We start from the raw sequence: 21018 nt of genomic DNA, 5'->3' as shown, positions 1-21018 counted from the left end.
CACCACCCTGTGTGTGAAAAAGGTTTCTCAACTCCTCTCTTAGCCTTCTATCTCTTACCTTAAATCCATGCCCCCTGGTTATTGACCCCTTCACTAATGGAAAAAAAGTGCCTTCCTATCCACCCTATCTATGCCCCTCATAATCTTACACACCTCTATCAGGTCCCCTCTCAACCTTCACTGCTCCAAGGAAAACAGCCCCAGCCTATCCAATCTTTCCTCATAGCTCAGACCTTCCAGCTCAGGCAGTATCTTGGTAAATAATCTCTGCACCCTCTCCAATGCAATCACATCCTTCCTATAATGTAGTGGCCAGAACGGCATGCAGTACTCCAGTTGTGGCCTAACCAACATTTTATACAGTTCCAGCATGATCTCCTTGCTCTTGTATTCTGCGCCTCGGCTAATAAAGGCAAGTATCCCTTCTTAACCAACTTCTCTACCTTTAGGGATCTGAGGATATGCACACCAAGGTCCCTCTGATCTTCAGTACTTTCCAGGGTCCTACCATTCATAGTGTAATCCTTTGCCTTTTTAGCCATCCCCAAGTGCATTACCTCACACTTTTCCAGGTTGAATTCCATTTGCCACTGCTCTACCCACCTGACAAGTCCATTGATATCCTCTTCACTATTTACCATTCTACCAATTTTTGTGTCTTCCACAAACTTCTTGATCATACCCCTTACATTTAAGTCCAAATCATTTATGCACACCACAAACAGCAAGGGCCCCAGCACTGAGCCCTGTGGAGCCCCACTGGAAACAGACTTCCAGTCACAGAAACATCCCTCTACTGTCACCCTCTGCTTCTTGCCTCTCAGCCAATTTTGGATTCAACGTGCCATTTTGCTTTGGATCCCATGGGCTCTTATTTTCACCAGTCTGCCATGAGGGACCTCATCAAAAGCCCTGTTAAAGTCCATGTAGACCACATCAAATGCATTATCATCAACACTCCTGGTTACCTCCTCAAAAGATTTGATCAAATTTGTCAAACACGACCTTCCCTTAACAAATCCACACTGACTATCCATGATTAATCCGTGTCTCTCTAAGTGCAGATATATTCTGTCCCTCAGAATTCTTTCTAATAACTTCCCCACCACCGAGGTTAGACTGGCTTGTAATTTCCTGGTCTATCCCTTTCTCCATTTTTTAACAATGGGACAATGTCAGCAGTCCTCCGGAACCTCACCTGTGGCCAGAGAGGTTTTGAAAATTACTGCCAGAGCCCTTGATATCTCTACCCTTGCCTCTCTCAACAGCTTGGGATACATCTTAAGTGGGCCGGTGGATTTATCCACTTTTAAGGCCGCTAAACCCACTAGTGCCTCCTCTCTCTCTCTATGTTAATTTCCTCTAATGTTTCACACCCATTGTGAAAACCAATACAAAGTATTCATGGAGGACTGTACCCACATCTTCCGGGTCCATACACACATTACCTCTATGGTCCCTAATTGGCCCTACTCTTTCCCTAGTTATTCTCTCCCTCTTTATATATTTTTAAAAATCCTCTTTGGGTTTTCTTTATTCTACCCACCAATGCTTTCTCATGCGCTCTTAGCTTTTCTAATTTCCTTTTTAAGTTCCCCTCTGCACTTTTTATACTCCTCTAGGGACTCTGCCGTATTGAGCCCTCAGTATCTTCCATAAGCTTCTCTTTTGTTTCTTAATCCTAACCTTAATGTCCCTTGACATCCAGGGTTCTCTGGACTTGGTCCCCCTCATTTTGTCCTTACGGGAACATATTTGCACTGTACTCTCGCTATTTCCTCCTTGAATGCCTCCCACTGCTCTGACGCAGTTTTATCTACAAGTACCTGCTCCCAGTCCACCTGGGCCAAATCGTATCTCATCTTAGTAAAATTAACCTTTCCCCAATTTAGAACTTTTATTCCTAGTCCAACCTCATTTTTTTCCGCAACTATCCTAAATCTAACTGAGTTATGGTCACTATCTTCAAAATGCTCTCCTACTGATATGCCTTCCATCTGCCCGGGCTCATTTCTGAATATTAGGTCCAGAACTGTCCCCTCCATTGTTGGGCTTTCCACGTACTGGTTCAAAAAGTTCTGGATGCAACTTAAAACAAAATTAAAAATTTTGCCCTCTCCCTACCTTGCACACTAAAACTATCCCAGTTAATATTTGGGCAGTTAACATCCCTTACTATTACTGCCTTATTATTCTTACGCTTCTCTGAAATTTGATTACATATTTGATCCTCTATCTCTCCCTAACTGTTTTGAGGCCTATAGTAAACACCCAACAGCGTGTTTTCCCTTTTGTGTCTTTTACTTCTACCCATATGGCCTAATGTGATGATCCTTCCAAGATATCATCCCCCCTCACTGCTATAATTGATTCCTTGATCAATATTGAGACCCCCCCTCTTCTATCCCCCTCTCTATCTCATCTGAATACCCTATAACCAGGAATGTTGAGCTGCCAATCCTGCCCTTCTTTTAGTCAAGTCTCGGTTATAGCTATGATATCATACTCCCACGTGCCTGTGTCCTCAGCTCATCTGTCTTATGCCTCAGGCTCCTTGCATTAAAATATATTCCATTTCAAAAACAGAATTACCTGGAAAAACTCAGCAGGTCTGGCAGCATCGGCGGAGAAGAAAAGAGTTGACGTTTCGAGTCCTCATGACCCTTCGACAGAACTTGCGTTCGAGTCCATTCCACTCCCCCATACCCCCATCTTCCCAAGAACGCCCTGTACCCCGGAAAGAAGCATCTGCAGGGAGGCAAAGGTATTTACCAGGGCCCTTGTGAGCCATATGCAAGCACTCTCCCGCACACGCTAAGCATCACTTTATCTGTCTCAGGGCCATAGCATTGTGAAAACTGCATGCTGGGTTCCCCTTCAGTTATCCAGTTGAGCTGACCTACATCTCTGCCTACTCCCATATTCCATTTAGCCTTGCTAAACTCACTTCTTCCTTATCTAGCCTGTTTCCTCTGCCTCCCAGACTCACTTACTAGTGTTTTAACTTTTAATTCCATCTCAGCTTCTCTCCCCTCTGACCTACTTTTCAGGATCCCACCCCCCTGCCAATTTAGTTTAAATCTGCCCCAATACCATTAGCAAACCTCCCCGCGAGTATGTCGTCGCAGAGGGAACATCTGGCCCACAGCAGGGCAGCCAAAGTAGGCCAGGCCCTCCAGGCCTCGGGTCTCCAGAGGAAGGCCACCAAGGTCAGCCAAGGAAACAGGTCAACTGGTCAGCAGGCTGCCTCCGCCCCTGCTTTGGAATTCAGATGAGCACTTAGAAGTGGTAGGGAGAGAAAAGTTAAGAAGTACTGAATTCACAGGTGGTTGCATGGGTGCACTATTGAACGTCACAAATATCAAACTTTTGTAAATATATTCACTGCAGTTTTATCATGTCTAATGTGGCGTTTTATTGATAGTCCTTAAGCATTAGCACTCCACTCCCCCATACCCCCATCTTCCCAAGAACGCCCTGTACCCCGGAAAGAAGCATCTGCAGGGAGGCAAAGGTATTTACCAGGGCCCTTGTGAGCCATATGCAAGCACTCTCCCGCACACGCTAAGCATCACTTTATCTGTCTCAGGGCCATAGCATTGTGAAAACTGCATGCTGGGTTCCCCTTCAGTTATCCAGTTGAGCTGACCTACATCTCTGCCTACTCCCATGCAGCATCTTGAGATTTCCACCATGAGATCCAGCATAGTTGTGACAAGCCCAGCCATGGTGACATTCTATCTGCAGTCTAACACCTTTCCCCCTCTCCCTCATAACCATTGTCCCACCTGGAATAACGTTCAGCCTCTCCACCATCACCCTTCAACCTTCCCCATCACCTCCAGTAATATTCAGGTGAATGAGGTCTCCTTCCTCACTGAGAATCCCACCCATTACTATAGCCTTGCCCACACAAATCCTGTCCACCAGCCCCCGAATCAGAGTCCATTTCCACATCCTCACCAAAAACCCTCGGTGCCCCTTCACACAATATCATCACACCCCCACCCTACTAGCTCCCGCTGTCCCCTTTAACCCTCACCATCCCTTCCTACCACAGTTACCCTCAGTTTGCATCCCAGGAATCCACCATTGACTCCACTGGCCCCTCCCTGTGAACCCCTTCAGACCTCTAACACCCCTATGCCACTTCAGGCCTCTACACTAATCCCAGCCACTTCAGACCTCTACACTCCCCCACCCCCATGCCACTTTAGACCTCTACACCCTCCCCAAGCCACTTCAGGCCTCTACACTAACCCCTAGCCACATCAGGCCACCCCCCTAACCCCCTCATGCCACTTCAGATCTACGAGCATACAAAATAAGAGAAGTTGGCCATTAGGCCCCTCAAGCCTGCTCCGCCATTCTATAAGATCATGGCTAATCTGTTTGTGTCTCGAGTTCCACATTCCCATCTATCTCCAATAACCTTTGATTCCCTTGCCTAACAAGAGTCTATCTACCTCTGTCTTGAAAATATTCAATGAACCTGCTTCCACTACCTTATGAGGCAGAGTTCCAAAGTCGCACAATCCTCACTGAAAAGATTTCACTTCATCTCCGTCCTGTAAGGGCGACCCCTAAGTTTAAAACAGTGCCCCTCTACTCTACCCGGCCACTTCAGACCTCTCCACCCCACCATGCCACGTCAGACCTGCACAAGCCACTCACCACTCGCAAAATGAACAAAGATGCCCCCCCTCCCGCTCTGAAACATCGGACCCATTGAAAGACCCCCTCTGATTCTCTCCCTGTCCTGCAACATCTCCAACTTTCCCCACCCCTCCTCTAGGTCTGAAACCCCATCCCACCTCTTCATTCCTCTCTTTCCCATCTTTGGCACCTCCCCTGTCCCCCCTCGCAACCCCTTGCCGTCCAACAAGACCTCTTGCAGCCTTCGACCTGCAGCTGGAGGTTCCAATCCTGGGTGAAGTTGGTGGTTGAAGATTGGAACCCTGGGTGAAGTTGGTGGTTGAAGATCGGAACTCTGGGCGAAGTTGCTGCACTGAGAACAACCACCTCCTGGATGTTGCTACACAGAGAAAATCCATGTGGTTGATGCTCTACCCACCCACTGCTGCACTTGGTGCTCCAGGGCCCGGTTGCTGGAGACCTCCATCTTCTCATCACCGGAGCTGCCCCAGACCTTCATAAGGCAAGTCCTGGTTTTTACAGGCCACATTGGTCCAGGTGCGTTCTGGACCAGCGTGATTTCCTGCTGGTGTCATGGACGATCAGGCTTGGTGGGGGTTGATACTGGTCAGACCTTCATCAGCATCCCATTGGTGGGATGAAAATTGGAAAATTTCAATTGCAACCTGCCATGGTGGGCAGGAGTGGAAGATTCTGCTGATATTTTACTCTGGCGTGAAACCGATTTTAGGTCCTCCTGTCGCATTGTTCCCTCTCCCGCCACCCAACATTAAAGCTGCCGCCGAGGTCGAGGGAGAATTCCACCCTGTGTCTACAAGACAAGTACAGAGTCTGGGCATGCTGCAATACATGGTTCACCTCCTTTACCCACATGGGTGAGGTTAGGAATGTGATGGAATACTCGACTGAATGGGTGCATCTGGAACAACACTGAAGAAGTTCAACAACATCCAAATGGTGCTCGTATCACTGGCCTCAATATCCACTCCCACTACAGTAGATTGTCGCTGCAGTACTCATGTTCTAGTTGCTGCAGTGCAACTAACTGAGGCTACTTCAAGAGTACCTTCCCTCTTCTGTAATTTCTATTACCAAGAGGAACTAAAGTGGCAGCATGGGAATGCCATCACCTCCAAGTTTCCCTCTAAGTTACACACCATCCTATTTGAACATATCTTACAATTCACTCTTCATCTCTGGCTTAGAATCTTGGAATTCCCTACCTAGCACTGTGGTGGGATTACCATCAACAAAAGGACTTCAGTGGTTTAAGGAGACGGCCTGCCACCACCTTGTTAGGGCAAGTTGGAATGTGCCATAAATGGAGCCATACCAGCATCACCCACAACAAAAACAGAAATACCTGGAAAAACTCAGCCCCCGCCCACCATAAACCAGCTTATATTTCACCCCTCTCCTATTTTTACCTAGTTCTGTTGAAGAGTCATGAGGACTCAAAACGTCAACTGTGCTCTTCTCCGCCGATGCTGCCAGACCTGCTGAGTTTTTCCAGATATTTCTGTTTTTGTTTTGGATTTCCAGCATCCGCAATTTTTTGTTTTTACACCAGCATCACCCACAGCTTGATCACAATTTTTTTTAATGTCTTGATGTGAATTTAACCCATGGCCTTCCAACTCTGACATGAGAGCTACCACAAAGTCAAATTAGCACTTTTGCATGAACTCTGCTTTTTTAATATGAAGCTTTGCACCTTTTTATTTATCTGCTGCACTAAGTGATCTTATTCCACCACCACTAGGCTTTCAATACAGAAGTCTAGCAAGCATCTAACAAAGAAAATCAGAGCTATCCATAACAGCTTATTTTGTCCATCTTGCTGACTGTATCTACTGGGGCACCAATAATTTTCTTAATGTCTCCAGTTAGGCTCTGCCAATTATCAACTCATTCCTTCCTGGGTGTTGATTGAGGAGTATGTATTCCTGCAACAGAGTCATAAATCACTTGACAGAGCCCTGAAACAGAAGCCTGGATATTCTGCTCCTGGCTGCTTGTTATTCCGATGTGAATGAGATGGCCACGACAGAAAATGGATGGGACTTCCATTACACTGGAACATCATCATCTTTAGCCCCCATCTTTTTTTTGCCATTATTTTAGCAGCTAAGAGAAGTGGTCACCCGTACATACCATGACACATTAGTTCCACCCCATTGATGCTAGCTTACGTTCTCACCAATATAAAAAGCCATCCATAGTTGCTAGGTGCTAAAGTAAAGGCAGAAGATAATTTAAAGTCATTGGCAAGATTAGCCGGAATTGTTCTGATCGCTGTGATTAGCAATACATAATTGCATTCAAATTCGTGTCACTACATATAGTAGTGAGCCCAATTATTTCCCTAATTAGGAAGCTGAGCTACCAATCAACCAGCAGACAGTGTTTGAAGAGGGGATGAGAAATTAGTTTTAATAACCAACATACTCAAAATTTCAAAAAAAAACTTTTATTTCCAAAAATCATGATTACACACAACTTGGCAATTTCACAGAAATCATTAACCCTTCATCCCAGCAACTTTAAAGACAACAACTACACTGTACAGGTACAGTTTAAAAAAAATCTACAGTAACACAAGGTCTACACTCTTGGAAAGAGCTTTGATCAAAAGGGTACTGATATCACTAATGGTTCTTCTAAACTCCCTAGGTAATTTAAGTACTCAAAATAAAAGCAAATTACCAAGGACGCTGGAAATCTGAAATAGAAACGGAAAATGCCAGAAATACTCAGCAGGTCTGGCAGCATCCGTGGAGAGAGAAACAGAGTTAACGTTTCAAATCAAAGGTGACGCTTCTTCAGAACATATTCAACTCGAAATGTTAACTCAGTTTCTCTCTCCACAGATGCTGCCAGACCTGCTGAGTATTTCCAGCACTTTGTTTTATTTAAGTACCCAAAATGTGTTTGAAAAGTACCTAATTTTCTCACATCTATCTCCATACAAAAATAAATTCAGATGAGTTTTGTGAGCTATACTTAAGACTCATAATTGAGGTACTTGGTTACAAACACAGTGCAGCAAAAATGCCTGTGTATCCTGCAGAGTCAAGTATAAATATAGGTGCAGAGTTAATTTGTATTTGAAGTATTAAGTTACTTTTGTACAAAGGAGAATAAAAGAGATTTAAGGTATTTTGTGCACTCAGTCTGCATCAAACCATTACTTAACCAACTTAGCAAACTATCTGGTCAGAAATATTTTTAATTTCGTACTTCAGAAATAAACCTGATGAAAAGTGAGAAAGTTATTCCAAGGTTGCAACATTTAATTTCATGGCCCTATGGCAAAACAGAAACAGCTGAAATGACTCCTTTCATTGCAGTTTATTTACCCAAAGATGATCCTGCATCTAAAATGAAGCTAAATCACAGCTCTGCAACTTAGCTGTTGTGTACAACCATGCGTAGAAATTCTAAGCCATCAATATGGCCCAACTGGTAGCAAACAAAAAATATACTGGGTTTGCTAAATATATAGGTGGTGTAAACTATTAAAAGTGTTAAAAATGGAAACAGTAGCAATAATATTTACCTTGGAAATATACACACAAAGAAAAATCATATGCTCAACCTTACAAACTGAACTGGTAATAAAATTAATTGAAAAGAATGAATCTGATCTTGCTTATTTTACGTATTTCCCAGCATATTAAAATCTTAAAATATGACCATTAAATCTCCCCTTCCCAAAATGAGATGGTTACAAATACAGCAAATCTAGCTCATCCTAGAACCTTGATGCACAATATTTTAATTAATTCCATTGAAAGGTGTATCTTCCAAGGTGTCAGCAAGTTATTAGTCTATGACAATAGAACTGATTGCTCTGGTAGGTTCATGAGGTGTCTCAGGTGAGCCAAAACAAACTGTGCATCCTTATAACCTTGTTCCTATAATGGTGCCACACAGTGAATAAGATTTAAGCAGAACCAATCCCAAAAAATGTTACTGTTGCTTTGACCTAACACATCTCCCTTATGGAAAAAAGCCAGCTTTTTTTGTTTTATTGTACCATAGCATAATTCTAGTTTTGGACCCTAACATATCAGGATCATTACATTTCTTTGAATAAAAAAATATAAACATTTTGTTTGGAACTTTTCACCACTTACAAACTTAATTATTGAGAGAGGTTCTTTGTAATGTTTTCCTGGGTTGAAGATCACAAAATCATTGCTTAGTAGCCTGAGTAATTACAGCAGCAATTCCATTGTCTTCAGATACATTTTACCTAAGACAACACAGGGGCTGTACTCCATTTGTTTTTGGATAGGGCAGTTCAATCCTATGACTGGATAAAGTGCATGATAGCCAGACTTCCTACAGTCATTGTTACTACGTCACTTTTACTTGTTTCCTATTCCACATTCCACGCTTGGAGTGGTAGAAATGAAAGAAGTTCCTCATATATAATCTCTCCACTTCCAACCCAGCCTGGAAAATCCTATGAATAATAAAAGGTAAACATTGCTTTAAGTTTGCAAAAATCACCAACCTTTGATTTTTTGATTTTAGTGAGTGCAGAGATTGCTGAAATAATGTTCATAAATGTGATATATACTGTTATAAAGTAATCAAAACAACAGTAAAAGCAAATCCATGGCCAGTTAACAAATGTGGAAATTGTAGACAGATCATTTAGAGTACATTCATATCTGGAAGGAATTCTTATCTGATGAAGACAGACCACAATAAAAGATGGCTAAAATGTAATAAAACATATTTAAATTAAAAAAACAACTTGGTGCTCATTAAATGAAAATGCCAAAAAAATTCCATTCTCCCTTTCCCTCTTTCTGATATCCAGTGGTGATTAGGGAAAGAGGGATTTAGATATTTTACAAAAAATAAACACATTTCTTCTTGATGGGACTCAAGGTAAATTTTTTTTTAGCTTTTCTTGATGGTTTATTGAGTACATTTCTAATGTGGGGTTTAGTCACACAGATTATGCAGGTCCCAGGCTTCATCCCTGATATTTGAGGTAGTCGGTTTGAATTAAGGTAATTTTGTCACTTGCATCCCTGTTTCTGAAAGGAAAACACAGTCAGGCTTTCTTTTCCTGATCATTGTCCAATGGCCATTACTGAAAACGTGCATGTGAGGACACTGTAGAAGAGGATCGTTAAAATTAGCTACATTTAATGGCAGGGAACTGTCTGTTAACTTTTTCAACTTTCATAGGTTTAGAGTGGGCCATTTAGCCCCTCCAACTTGTTCACCATTCGATGAGGTCATGGCTGATTTGTGACCTAACTCCCATTACCCATTTTGCCCCATATTGTTTGATATCTTTGGCTAACAGAAATCTATCAATCTTAAATTTAGAATTAACAAATGACCCTGCATCAATTGTCATTTGAGGAAGATAATTCTAAATCTCTGCTACCCTTTGCGTGAAGAAGGGTTTCCCAATTCTTTAAAGGTCTGGCTCTAATTGTTAAGCTACATCACCTAATCCCAAACTCCCCAACAAGTGGAATTTTTTTTCTGTACCCATCCTACCTGTTTCCCTTAATATCTTGAAAACCTTAATCAAATCTCACCCTAATCTTTAATTTCCAGAGTGTGCAATCCCAGGTTAGTGTAAGATGGTAGCGTGAGAGGGGAGAATTGAAAATAAAATGAAAAGATGAAATATAAATTTAAACAATGGCTTTCTGTTGCCCATCCTTACAAACACACAGGACTAATTTTTAACTGACTTCAAATCTGTTACCTATCCAGTAGTTCCCAGTCTTCTCCTCCCCAACGGTCACGGAATTCTTTCGTATTCATCCCACCAATCCTGTCAAGATCCGATTTGTAGATTCCTAGCAAGCCAAATCCATTCATTTCCCAATATCCTAGAGATTATGAGTGAATTAAATATTATTTTTTTTAAACAACTTTTGCCACGTGTCTGAGGTGTACTTCAGCAGCTGCACACAGGGACAAGATCAGGAGTTAACAAATCAAATACTCTAGACCAATCTTGGTTGCGTGATTTATCATCTTAGGGCTTCTCAGCCTTTTTGCTTCCAAGTTATAAAATTCCATGGACCCTCATGTTACACAAGTATTTTTCCGTACAAAAATTTGTTATATAATTACAAAAACAAATGTTGCATGTTTTATATGTTTCATGCCTGAGTAGTTAAATGTCTCATAATTAGGAGAGCTTCAAAGATTCATTGGACAGTACTTGACCACAAATCAAACACTGAGGTTGAGGTATTTCACTATTGCCAGTACTAATAAAACCAAAATTCAAATAGCTGTCTTCATATTTCCTTAATTTTACAGTGCTAATTGCAGCTTTATGTTTTTCACTAATGCAGCTTCACTTCCTCAGTGCTCTATAGCTCTTACACTGAACATGATGAAGTAAGTTCTATATCATTGCTCTATGAGTTTTGTTGTTTTGAAGCTGATAGTTGAATTCAAAGTTTATCCATATCTGGTATTTATTGTGTACACTTACAAGAATTTTCCTATTCTTTGTAATTTTTGTGTCCCGCTGAAATACTTCTCTGACACTTTACACATAGAGAACACATATTACATAACCTGAGAATATGTTAAGCTCAGTGCGTTCACCCTGTAATAAACACTCATCAGTTAGGGATGGGCATAAACGCCAGCCTTGCCCACATCCCATGAATCAAAACATGTTAAATATCCCAGCCCTCATCCAAATGGTGAGAGAAGCATGACATACGAATCTCAAATGGGCGAACATATCATCAGGTACCTCATATGAATGAGGAAACCATCAGATAGCCCAGGTGGGTGAACAAAGGATCAGATGGCCCAATACCTGCTGAAAAATGTTGCCTGTTTTTCTTGTAGATGTTGACTGACCTGCTCTTTTCCAATGTGTGCACTAGCAGGAATTTGTTTTTTACCTTCGCATACAGGGGATTCTTTGATAAGTCATTTGTGAACTTGCAGCACATTAATTCTAGGGAGGTGCTTCGTTAAGAAAAGCCAGGCCAAACCTCCTGCCCCATGGGCTACTGGAGTGGCTACGTGCAGATGATTACCTAGCAGTCTCACCATAGCTGGAATATGGCACAGCCACGTATCCTGTGGCAGAGGGCAGATCCATGGGAGATGGGGGCGGGGGCGGTGGGGAGGGTAGCTGGTGCGAGGATCAGGATGCAACTAGTCTGGTCAACTGTCAATAACAACATCCCCAACCCCTCCCAGAGGGGAACTGGGACTTACCTAGAAGGTGCAGTCTTATTGTGTCCAGGTGAGTTGGTAGGGCTTCCCCCAAGTGTTGCTGTCTGTCTCCAGGTGCATCCTTCACCTTTCCACAATGCTGTATAAGAACTCACCCTTTTCAGACATTGCACCACTGCAGATAGCTTCCAATTGCAGTCCACATTCCAGTGACCTCATTATACTGCATCTGGAATGTGGGCCTGTGCCAATTTGAGAATGGCTGCCACCATGTTTTGTTAGGGCAAAAAAAGTTTGACTATATATTGGCAAAATCTACTCGCGGATCCAAAGGGGATTGTGGGTCCTCAGTTGAGAATTCCTGTGTTATCTGAACCAGAAGCATATGATCAAGCACAAACATACTAGAAGCTAATCATTATCCAGCTGAAGGTTCAGAAAGGAGGATGCTGTAGTTTGTCAAAATGAGAACAGGTGTTTCTTTTAAATCCTTAGTTTGCCACCTGGTAGAATATCAATATCTATTTTTGTTCTTAGATTTAGCACACATGAGAGGTCAAGGTTAAGAGATTACCCCAAAATAAGCAGCTAAATCCTACATTAATTTCAAAGTAATAACTTCAGTTACTTATTGTTGTCACTTACCATCAGGCTCCTGTGGGGAGGAGCCACAGTTCAGCCTCATTACTATTGGGGCAAATGCCATCTTCCCTTCCACACAATGTTTTCTGATACTGTCAATTATACCTGGAGGAAAGTATATGTGCAAATCGCACAGGAAAACAATGCTGTGCTCATCCTGAAATGAAGAATAAGGAAGATATCAAGAAACACTGATGACTTTAGCATCACTGTAACCCAGCTATGCAAAATCAGCTACCAGGTTGTCCAAGAAGAGTCACTGTTTCTGTAATTTTAATACAAAGATTGATGTTACAAATAAGCACTCCTAGTTGCATGCATTCGGGGGAAATGCTGGAACTTTAGGCTCAGTATATCGCACAAGATATTTCATCCATTAAAATGATTTTTAAAAAATTACCCCTTCACCTTAATTCCTGATGTAAATTCCCATTGTGTGAAACACTGAACTACGAGTGTTGAGTTATAAAATGGTACCACACACACCATTTATTGTGGCTAAACAGTGTCAATATTAAGCCTAGGATTTTAGTAAATGCCATCTTCCATAAACTCCATCAATGTTATCACTTTCAACAAATTTTCAGTAAAATATACTGGACATGAAAGAACACACATAAAGATCATGTCTTCCAAACTGAGAAGAAACATTTTGAGCTATTGAAGGATGAAGTGGCAATGTTTACCGGTCTGTTATAAGTGATGACCCAATGCAAGATAATGAATTCGGAGTATTATACAGGAAAGGCATTGGAATGTATATCATCCTGTAAGAATAGATGAAGGGTTTTACATTAATATTTCTCTGAGGCAGAGGAGGTACAAGGCTGTGACTTCATTTTGTTAGCTTCCATAGAATTTTAATTTCTAGTTAATCACTTTTCTTTTCCATGCTGAATTCTTTATTTGGGCCAAAGATGAACTAGAAACTTCCTTTAAGCTAGTGAGCAAGAGCCGCCTGAAAGTGGTTTGATGTGACTGTCCTTCTAATTTTGCTTCTCCTCTTCCCTGTAAATTCACATCCAGCCGTTTAGCCAATTGAACAATAGACTTAGACCAGAAAATCACTGGATCTTTTACCCCTACATGGTGGATTTTAAAAAAAGCATGTCGGTTTGGATTGAAGGGAGAAAACTGGAGGCTGCAGGGAGCAGTGCTCAACATGCTGTGTTGGTATCTTGAGACTATCCAGCAATGAAAATGAGTATTAGTCCCATAGTGCGTTTTGTGTCTCTAAAAATACAACCTTCACAAGTGATTAATTCTCCTCCCTCATCCCTGTAGGCAAGTGCCTAATCTTTGCTCGATACTTCCCTATGTCAGCAACCTGGAGAGCCATAAATCAGTGTGTGGGGAACAGTGAGCCCAAGCTCCCGTCATGTTTATTTCCATGCATTCCAGCTCAATTTGCTGCCACTGTGCCATTCCCAAAACCTAATTTTATTTAAATCACCAGTGATAGTGAATAACACCAGGCTGATAACTACTAAAGGAAAACATATTTGTATTGCATTTTCTATTATGTTAAAATATTTTGCAGAGTATGCACACTGTCCACAAAATCTTATTTCCTCTGTCACAATTTTGAAACACAATTTTTATTTCAACATTTATTATTGAAACTTCGGGCTAGATTTTGGATGAGTCATTAGGACTCCGGACCCATTCAAAAATGGCAGCTGGGACCCAATTCCTGGATTCCCACCCCCATTCTCACTGGCATGGATGAAGGTGTGGGTAGCAAGTCTTATTTGCGGACTTGCTACCTGCATCCTCCAATCCCAACCCGGCCGTCTCCATTGTGGGGTAGGCACTCTCTAACACCTTGCAATTTGTGTGTAGTTGGGCCAGCTTCCCATGACTCTGGTTCTTGGTTCTTCTGAGGAACTGTGAACCATTAGTCTGGATTTGGGAACCTTTTGAAAGATAAGGCCAAAGATCTTACCCATGCCCCCTCCATGCCAACTCATGACCCTCACACCACGCCCCCCAACCCCAGCAGCTCCTCATTCTCCATGCTAACTTATGCCCACCACCCAGCCCCACACATACCCTCTGTGCCAACTCATAATGCTTCCTTGCCCATTTACCCAGTGTGCACTCTGTACAGAGCCAATGAACCCTATAGTATCAATGGCATGTGTGAAACTAAGTGACATATGTGCAGTCAATGGCTCCTGCAGAATAGGGGAAGCCTGCAGTCTTCTCACAGCCAAGTATTTGCTCCAGCAGCTGCTCACTGGCAAGTCAGAATGAAATATAGTCAGCTTCTGAACAGAAAGCATCAGTGACCTGCCTTACACAACAGTGCCATGGCATATTACAAGGTGTTACTAATATCTCCAGCTCAGCCTGGAAAGAGTCCAAAGCATAAAAGTTCATAGGCAAGGACATCTTCACACCTACTGTCACTAAAGTCCTCACCCTGCTCTGAGGTTGCAGCTATGCCTGCAGCAGGTGGCAGCTTTCGGCAAGGACCTTTGTACTGAAGCTCAGACTCATTGTTCAACACCAAGGGTGGAATCGCCCCAGATTTGCACTAAGTGTGGCAGTGGACGGGTAAAAGCATGACCAAATGGAGACTGGGTGACTGCTTTGCGAAACATCTTCGGTCTGTCCGCAAGCATGACCCAGACCTCCCTGTCGCTTGCCATTTCAACACACCACCCTGCTCTCATGCCCACATGTCCGTCCTTGGCCTGCTGCAATGTTCCGGTGAATCCCAACACAAACTGGAGGAACAGCACCTCATCTTCTGATTAGGCACTTTTATATCCTTTTGGTCTTAACATTGAGTTCAACAACTTCAGATCATGAACTCTCTTCTCCATCCTCACCCCTTTTTGATCACCTTTTTAAAAATATTTATTCTTTAATTTTTATGTATTTTTTTCTCACCTATTTCTATTATTATTATTTTTAAAATTTATTTCTATTCATTGTTTTAGCCCCACCTTTCAGCCAATTTCGATCTTTTTTCCCATACTGTCCCCCACTAGGGTCATCTGTCACTTGCTCATCCTGCTTTCTACTCTCAATGTCACCATTAGCACCTCCTTTAGCCAGTATCACCACCATCAACACCCCATCGACCTTTTGTTTATGACATCTTTTGCAATCTCTCCTTTGCCTCCACCTATCACTGACCTTCTATCCAGCTTCACCTGTCCCACCCCCCTTAAACAGTACATATTTCACCACATTTTTACTTCTCTTTAGCTCTGAAGAAGAGTCATGTGGACTCGAAACATTAACTCTGCCTTTCACTCCACAGATGCTGTCAAACCTGCTGAGTTTTCCAGAAATTTTTGTTTTTGTCACAGATGCCAGTCTTCAGCCAACTCGATTCACTCCATGTGATATCAAGAAACGGCTGAAGGCAGTGGATACTGCAAAGGCGATGGCCGCCGACAATATTCCAGCAATAGTACTGAAGACTTGTGTTCCAGAACTTGCTGCACCCTTAGCCAAGCTGTTCCAGTACAGCTACAATACTGGCATCTATTCGGCAATGTAGAAAATTGCCCAGCTAAGTCTTGTCCAACAAAAGCAGGAAAAATCCAACCTGGTCAATTACTGCCCCATCAGTCTATTCTCAATCTTCAGTAAAGTAATGGAAGGGGTCATCAACAGTGCTATCAAACGGCACTTGCATAGCAATAACCTGTTCACTGATGCCCAGTTTGGGTTCCGCCAGGGCCACTCAGCCTGACCTCATTACAGCCTTGGTTCAATCATGGACAAAAGAGCTGAACTCCTGAGGTGAGATGAGAGTGACTGCCCTTGACATCAAGGCAGCATTTGACCGAGTGTGGCATCAAGGAACCCTAGCAAAACTGGAGTCAATGGGAAACGAGGGGAAACTCTCCAATGGTTGGAGTCATACCTGGTACAAAGGAAAATGGTTGTGGTTGTTGGAGGTCAGTCATATCAGCTCCAGGACATCACTGCAGGAGTTCCTCAGGGTGGTGTCCTAGGCCCATCTTCAGCTGCTTCATCAATGACCTTCTTTCCATCATAAAGTCAGAAGTGGGGCTGTTTGTTGATGATTGCATAATGTTCAGCACCATTTGTGACTCCGTGGATGCTGAAGCAGTCCATGTCCAAATGCAGCAAGACCTGGACAATATCCGCGCTTGGGCTGACAAGTGGCAAGTAACATTCCTGCCACACAAGTGTCAGGCAATGACAATCTCCAACAAGAGACAATCCAACCATCACACTTGATGTTCAATGGCATTACCATCACTGAATCCGCCACTAGCAACATCCTGTGGGATTGCCATTGACCAGAAACTGAAGTGGACTAGCCATATACATACTGTGGCTACAAGAGCAGGTCAGAGGCTAGGAATCGTGCAACAAGTAACTCACCTCCTGACTCCCCAAAGCCTGTCCATCATCTGCAAGGCACAAGTCAGGAGTGTGATGGAATACTCCCCACTTGCCTAGATGAGTGCAGCTCACTGAAGAAGCTTGACAGCATCTAGGACAAAGCAGTCTGCTTGATTTGCACATCCACAAACATTTACTCCCTCCACCACTGATGCACAGTAGCAGCAGTGTTTACCATCTACAAGATGCACTACAGGAATTCACCAAGGTTCCTTAGACAGCACCTTCCAAACCCACAACTACTACCATCTGGAAGAACAAGGGCAGCAGATACATGGGAACATCACTACCTGGAGGTTCACCTTCAAGTCACTCCCATCCTGACTTGGAAATATATCACTGTTCCTTCATTGTCGCTGGGTCAAAATCCTGGAACTCCCTTCCTAACAGCACTGTGGGTGTACCTACACCACATGGACTGCAGCAGTTCAAGATGGCAGCTCACCACCTTCTCATGGGCAACTAGGGATGGGTAATAAATGCTGGTCCAGCCAGTGAAGCCCACATCCCATGAATGAATTAAGAAAATCAAAGTTAAAATTAATTTCTAGCTAGTGCTTGAACATTGAAATAACTTTAAATGATCTGTGCAGTGTTTCTTGTCATCCCTTTGCTTCTGTTAGCTTTGGCTGAAGCCCAAAATGTCTTTATTTTTGCCCTGCTTCAATTTTCAATTGTTTATCAATTTGCCCGACAGCCTTCTTCAGGCCAGGTCCTGGCCTAATATGGCCTCACCGTCTTGGTCAGCTTAGGACCCAGCCCAGGGTGGTCTTCTGTCTTTGTCAGTCCAGACACAGGCTCTGGTCCTGGCCAGATTTGTCTCTGGCCAGATTATGGCCTAAATTGACCCTGCTGTTTTTGACAGCCCAGGTCCTGGCCTGATATGTCTTTCTATCTTTCTCTATTGTTGTTGGCCTTATCCATATTATGGATCCCTACCATCACTGCTGTTGTGGATCTTTCTCTTCCCCATCCTTATTGTGCATCTCCCTTTCACTTAGCTTTGCTGTCCTGTTACATTGTAACTGCCTGTTGTGAATTCCACACTCCCATGATGAAATTTACTAATCCCATAGTAACAGAGGTGTGCTCTGTTTTGAAGAGAGCTGACATGACATTTTACTGGAACAATGGCATTACAAATATGAAGACAGATGACAGGTTTGAAACCTACATGTAACACAGCGCATCAACTGGTTTGAATTAAACTTGCAAAATTACTTGGGGGGGGGGGTGCACCTAATTATACTGGAGCAAAATCCTGCAGATCTGAATAAAAATATTTTACTGATATTTTTGACCCAATGTTTTCTCATTGCTTATTCACACAATGTCAACTTAGATAATAGATCTAAATTAATCTAATTCAGTAGCTAACGAAGAAAAGTTACTTATTTAACTGCAGGCTTCATTAAAATCAATTCTTACGCAATCCAGTTGACCTCATCATCCTGAAAATAATCCCAGAAAATATGTATATTTAGATTATCACAAATGATCCCTGATAAACTCATAGTTTGGTAGGAAACATTTTGCTTACATCAGACCATTTAGAAAATGTAAGTAATCATCAACTTATTACTACATTCCACTTAATTGTGTTCAATGATTCAATGCCAAAGGAGGCCAGTTGTAGGGAGACAAACAGAGAGGTTGCAGGTGATAGAATGTCAGACAGCAATTGTAAGTAAAAATAATAACATTTAAATAAAGTCATTGGATCTCTGAAACACCTTGCTGTTGGTGAAATTTGACAATGGACGAATACTGCCTAATGTGTTTTGTATACAGCGTTCGTGAGAAAACTAATGAACATTTTACACAGATTACCTGAGCATTTTGCTCAGTTCAGGGAATTCATAAAACAGCAAGTGGTTTAGGGCCCTGTTCAGATCAGGCACATATTTATCTGCTATCGAGCAGACTTCAGTAATAAAATTTATCATAATGAAATTTATCACAATGTTGAAAGTATTAGCAAAGTTACTCTTCCTTACCTTAATTACATCTATTCCAGCCTGTAGACCGGCTGAGCGCTCAAAATTCCCCTCAAGTTTCACATATTGATACCTGTTCACAAAGCATGAACTTTGGGTTAAGCAGTGTGCACATTTCAGCTCTTGCTTAACTACACACTTGTTCCAGGAAAAATGGCATTGTCTTTAGTGAACCATTTAGGTAAGGAGGATTTTGTTGTTGGGCCTCGGGTGGGGGAGTGCGGGTCCGGTCAGGCCTAGTGAGGTGGAGGGAGCTGTGTGTCAGGTCAGGTCGAGCTGGGCCTTGGGTGTGAGGGAGGGGTGTGGTGGTCAGGTCAAGGGGGGGGGTTGGTTAGTCGAGGGGGTAGCGGGGAGGTTGAGGGAGTTCCATGGAGTTTTGGGGGGTGGCAGTGGGGGTTGGGGGAGTCCCATGGTGGGTCAGTGCTATAATTACCCAGGAGCTAGAAGTGGTTTTAATTTTTCTAACTTTTTCGAGCTAACTATTGCTGTATGACAGTTGGAACCATCTGAAGTTTGCGATTTAAATCGCATTGTCGGATGGTTCCCAGTGCAGGGCAATTGTCCAAAGGAAGTTCGAACTTCTGGGCAATAGTCATGCAATTCTTACCTGCAAACCTCTTGCGGGGGGTGGGAGGTGGGTTCCCCAGCACATCTTTGGGGTATCCCCCAGATATACTGCCTTGGAGCTTGGAAGTGACAGGCCAATGTATCTTAATTCCAACCTCTAAGAAATTCGCTCTGATGCACGAAAGGGTTCTTTTCCCACTTGTGACACCAGCTATACTTAGCAGTTGAACGCTGACTTGAGTCAAAATCACATATTTGCACCAAGAAGCAGCTCGACACCATCCAGATTCAGTTTGTGTAGGACATTAGAGCCAGTAGAGAAAAGCTCCATTGCACAAGCATTGGCTGCATCGAACCTGGGTCCTAAAGGTGAATATACAATTTTGTAGTCTGCTGCCCCACTGGATTCCCCTCTAGTGCGAATGCTCGGAGGTTATAACATGTGAGAAACCTAAATATGTATAACTGTCACATATGGTCAATGCTATAGTCAAAGGGAAGCAAATACTCAGATTGGAAATGTATTACAAGTCCTAGACTTGAAGCATGATCAGTAGAAGCGTTACAGTGGGTTTCATAGCATTAGTGTACAATGGTGTCATCACTGCTAAATCTAATCAGAGTTCCTCCTTTGCAGAGGAGACTGTAAAGTAGTTCTCTGTTTTCATATTAGCCAAATAAAAATGTTTATTGATTTTCTATGGCCATAGTAATACAATGAGCATGCAGCCTACCAGGCTAGTTTTTATATCCATGTTCTAACTTCATTGCAAAAGCTTTGTTTTTTATCAGATTTTTGAGAATAAACTCCAGCAGGAGAAAGTTGCAGCTACCTGGTCAGCATGCTATGTTTCAGAGCTTTTTCAACATCCATGTCTGTACTACTGTAATCAGTGATGATGATATTGAAGTACTCATCTCCTGTAGCTCTATACAACTCTTCCATATCAAAGATAAATTGCTGCACCCACCGAGCTTGATTTTTCACTGTGGAATGAATGCAGAAATTATTGCAAACACTGTACGCTTAGTGGGGAAAATCACTTAAGTTCAATAACAGCAAGCAATTCACTTACCAACCTCCAATATCCCTTCCCATTCACAAACCATTTTTACCCTCTTTTACTGATCTTTACGACCATTAAGGACTTGAACCCTTAGGACATCAAACATATATTTAGATCTAAAAGATGCACTGAAACCAACACTGAACTTGTGTTGCCAAAATAAACTAGATACTTCAGCTGGAATATTTCAACAATCATCAGTTTGTCCTGTTGCCTGGCTTTTAATCCATTACCTTCCCATGTCACAGGCTAACCTTCAATTAAGGCAAGCTTGTTCGGTCTGCGATGCCTCTCTTTATGGCCCTGGAGCTAGTTTTTAATGCCAGTCAAACAGGTAAGTTTGAATGGAACATTCTGCTTGGAGCTCCAACGAGAGACCTTTTCTCTCCCACGTTTCTGCTGATAGGCTCACTAGAGAGCACAATAGCAACAGCAAACATGGGAGAGAAATAAAATGTGATTGGAGGAGCAGTGAAAACCACCAGTGAACAGAGGTGCTG

General features: G+C 42.6%; 1 protein-coding gene across 1 annotated transcript; it reads right to left on the bottom strand.

Moving 5' to 3' along the window:
* Nucleotides 1–7110: 7110 nt before the first annotated feature.
* LOC121292990 (beta-1,4-N-acetylgalactosaminyltransferase 3-like) lies at nucleotides 7111–20435 on the bottom strand. The gene is made up of 5 exons (XM_041215518.1): nucleotides 20285–20435; nucleotides 18885–18957; nucleotides 12496–12649; nucleotides 10403–10529; nucleotides 7111–9127 (listed from the first exon to the last, which is right to left on the bottom strand). The coding sequence occupies exons 1-5, from the start codon at nucleotides 20395–20397 to the stop codon at nucleotides 9019–9021; spliced, it is 576 nt and encodes a 191-aa protein (XP_041071452.1). The 5' UTR covers nucleotides 20398–20435; the 3' UTR covers nucleotides 7111–9018.
* Between the last annotated feature and the right edge of the window lie 583 nt (nucleotides 20436–21018).

Source organism: Carcharodon carcharias, chromosome 21 (assembly GCF_017639515.1).
Source record: "Carcharodon carcharias isolate sCarCar2 chromosome 21, sCarCar2.pri, whole genome shotgun sequence".
Taxonomy (NCBI): Eukaryota; Metazoa; Chordata; class Chondrichthyes; order Lamniformes; family Lamnidae; genus Carcharodon; species Carcharodon carcharias.
Note: the sequence above shows the minus strand (reverse complement) of the source record. Positions and strands in the feature narration are given on the sequence as shown.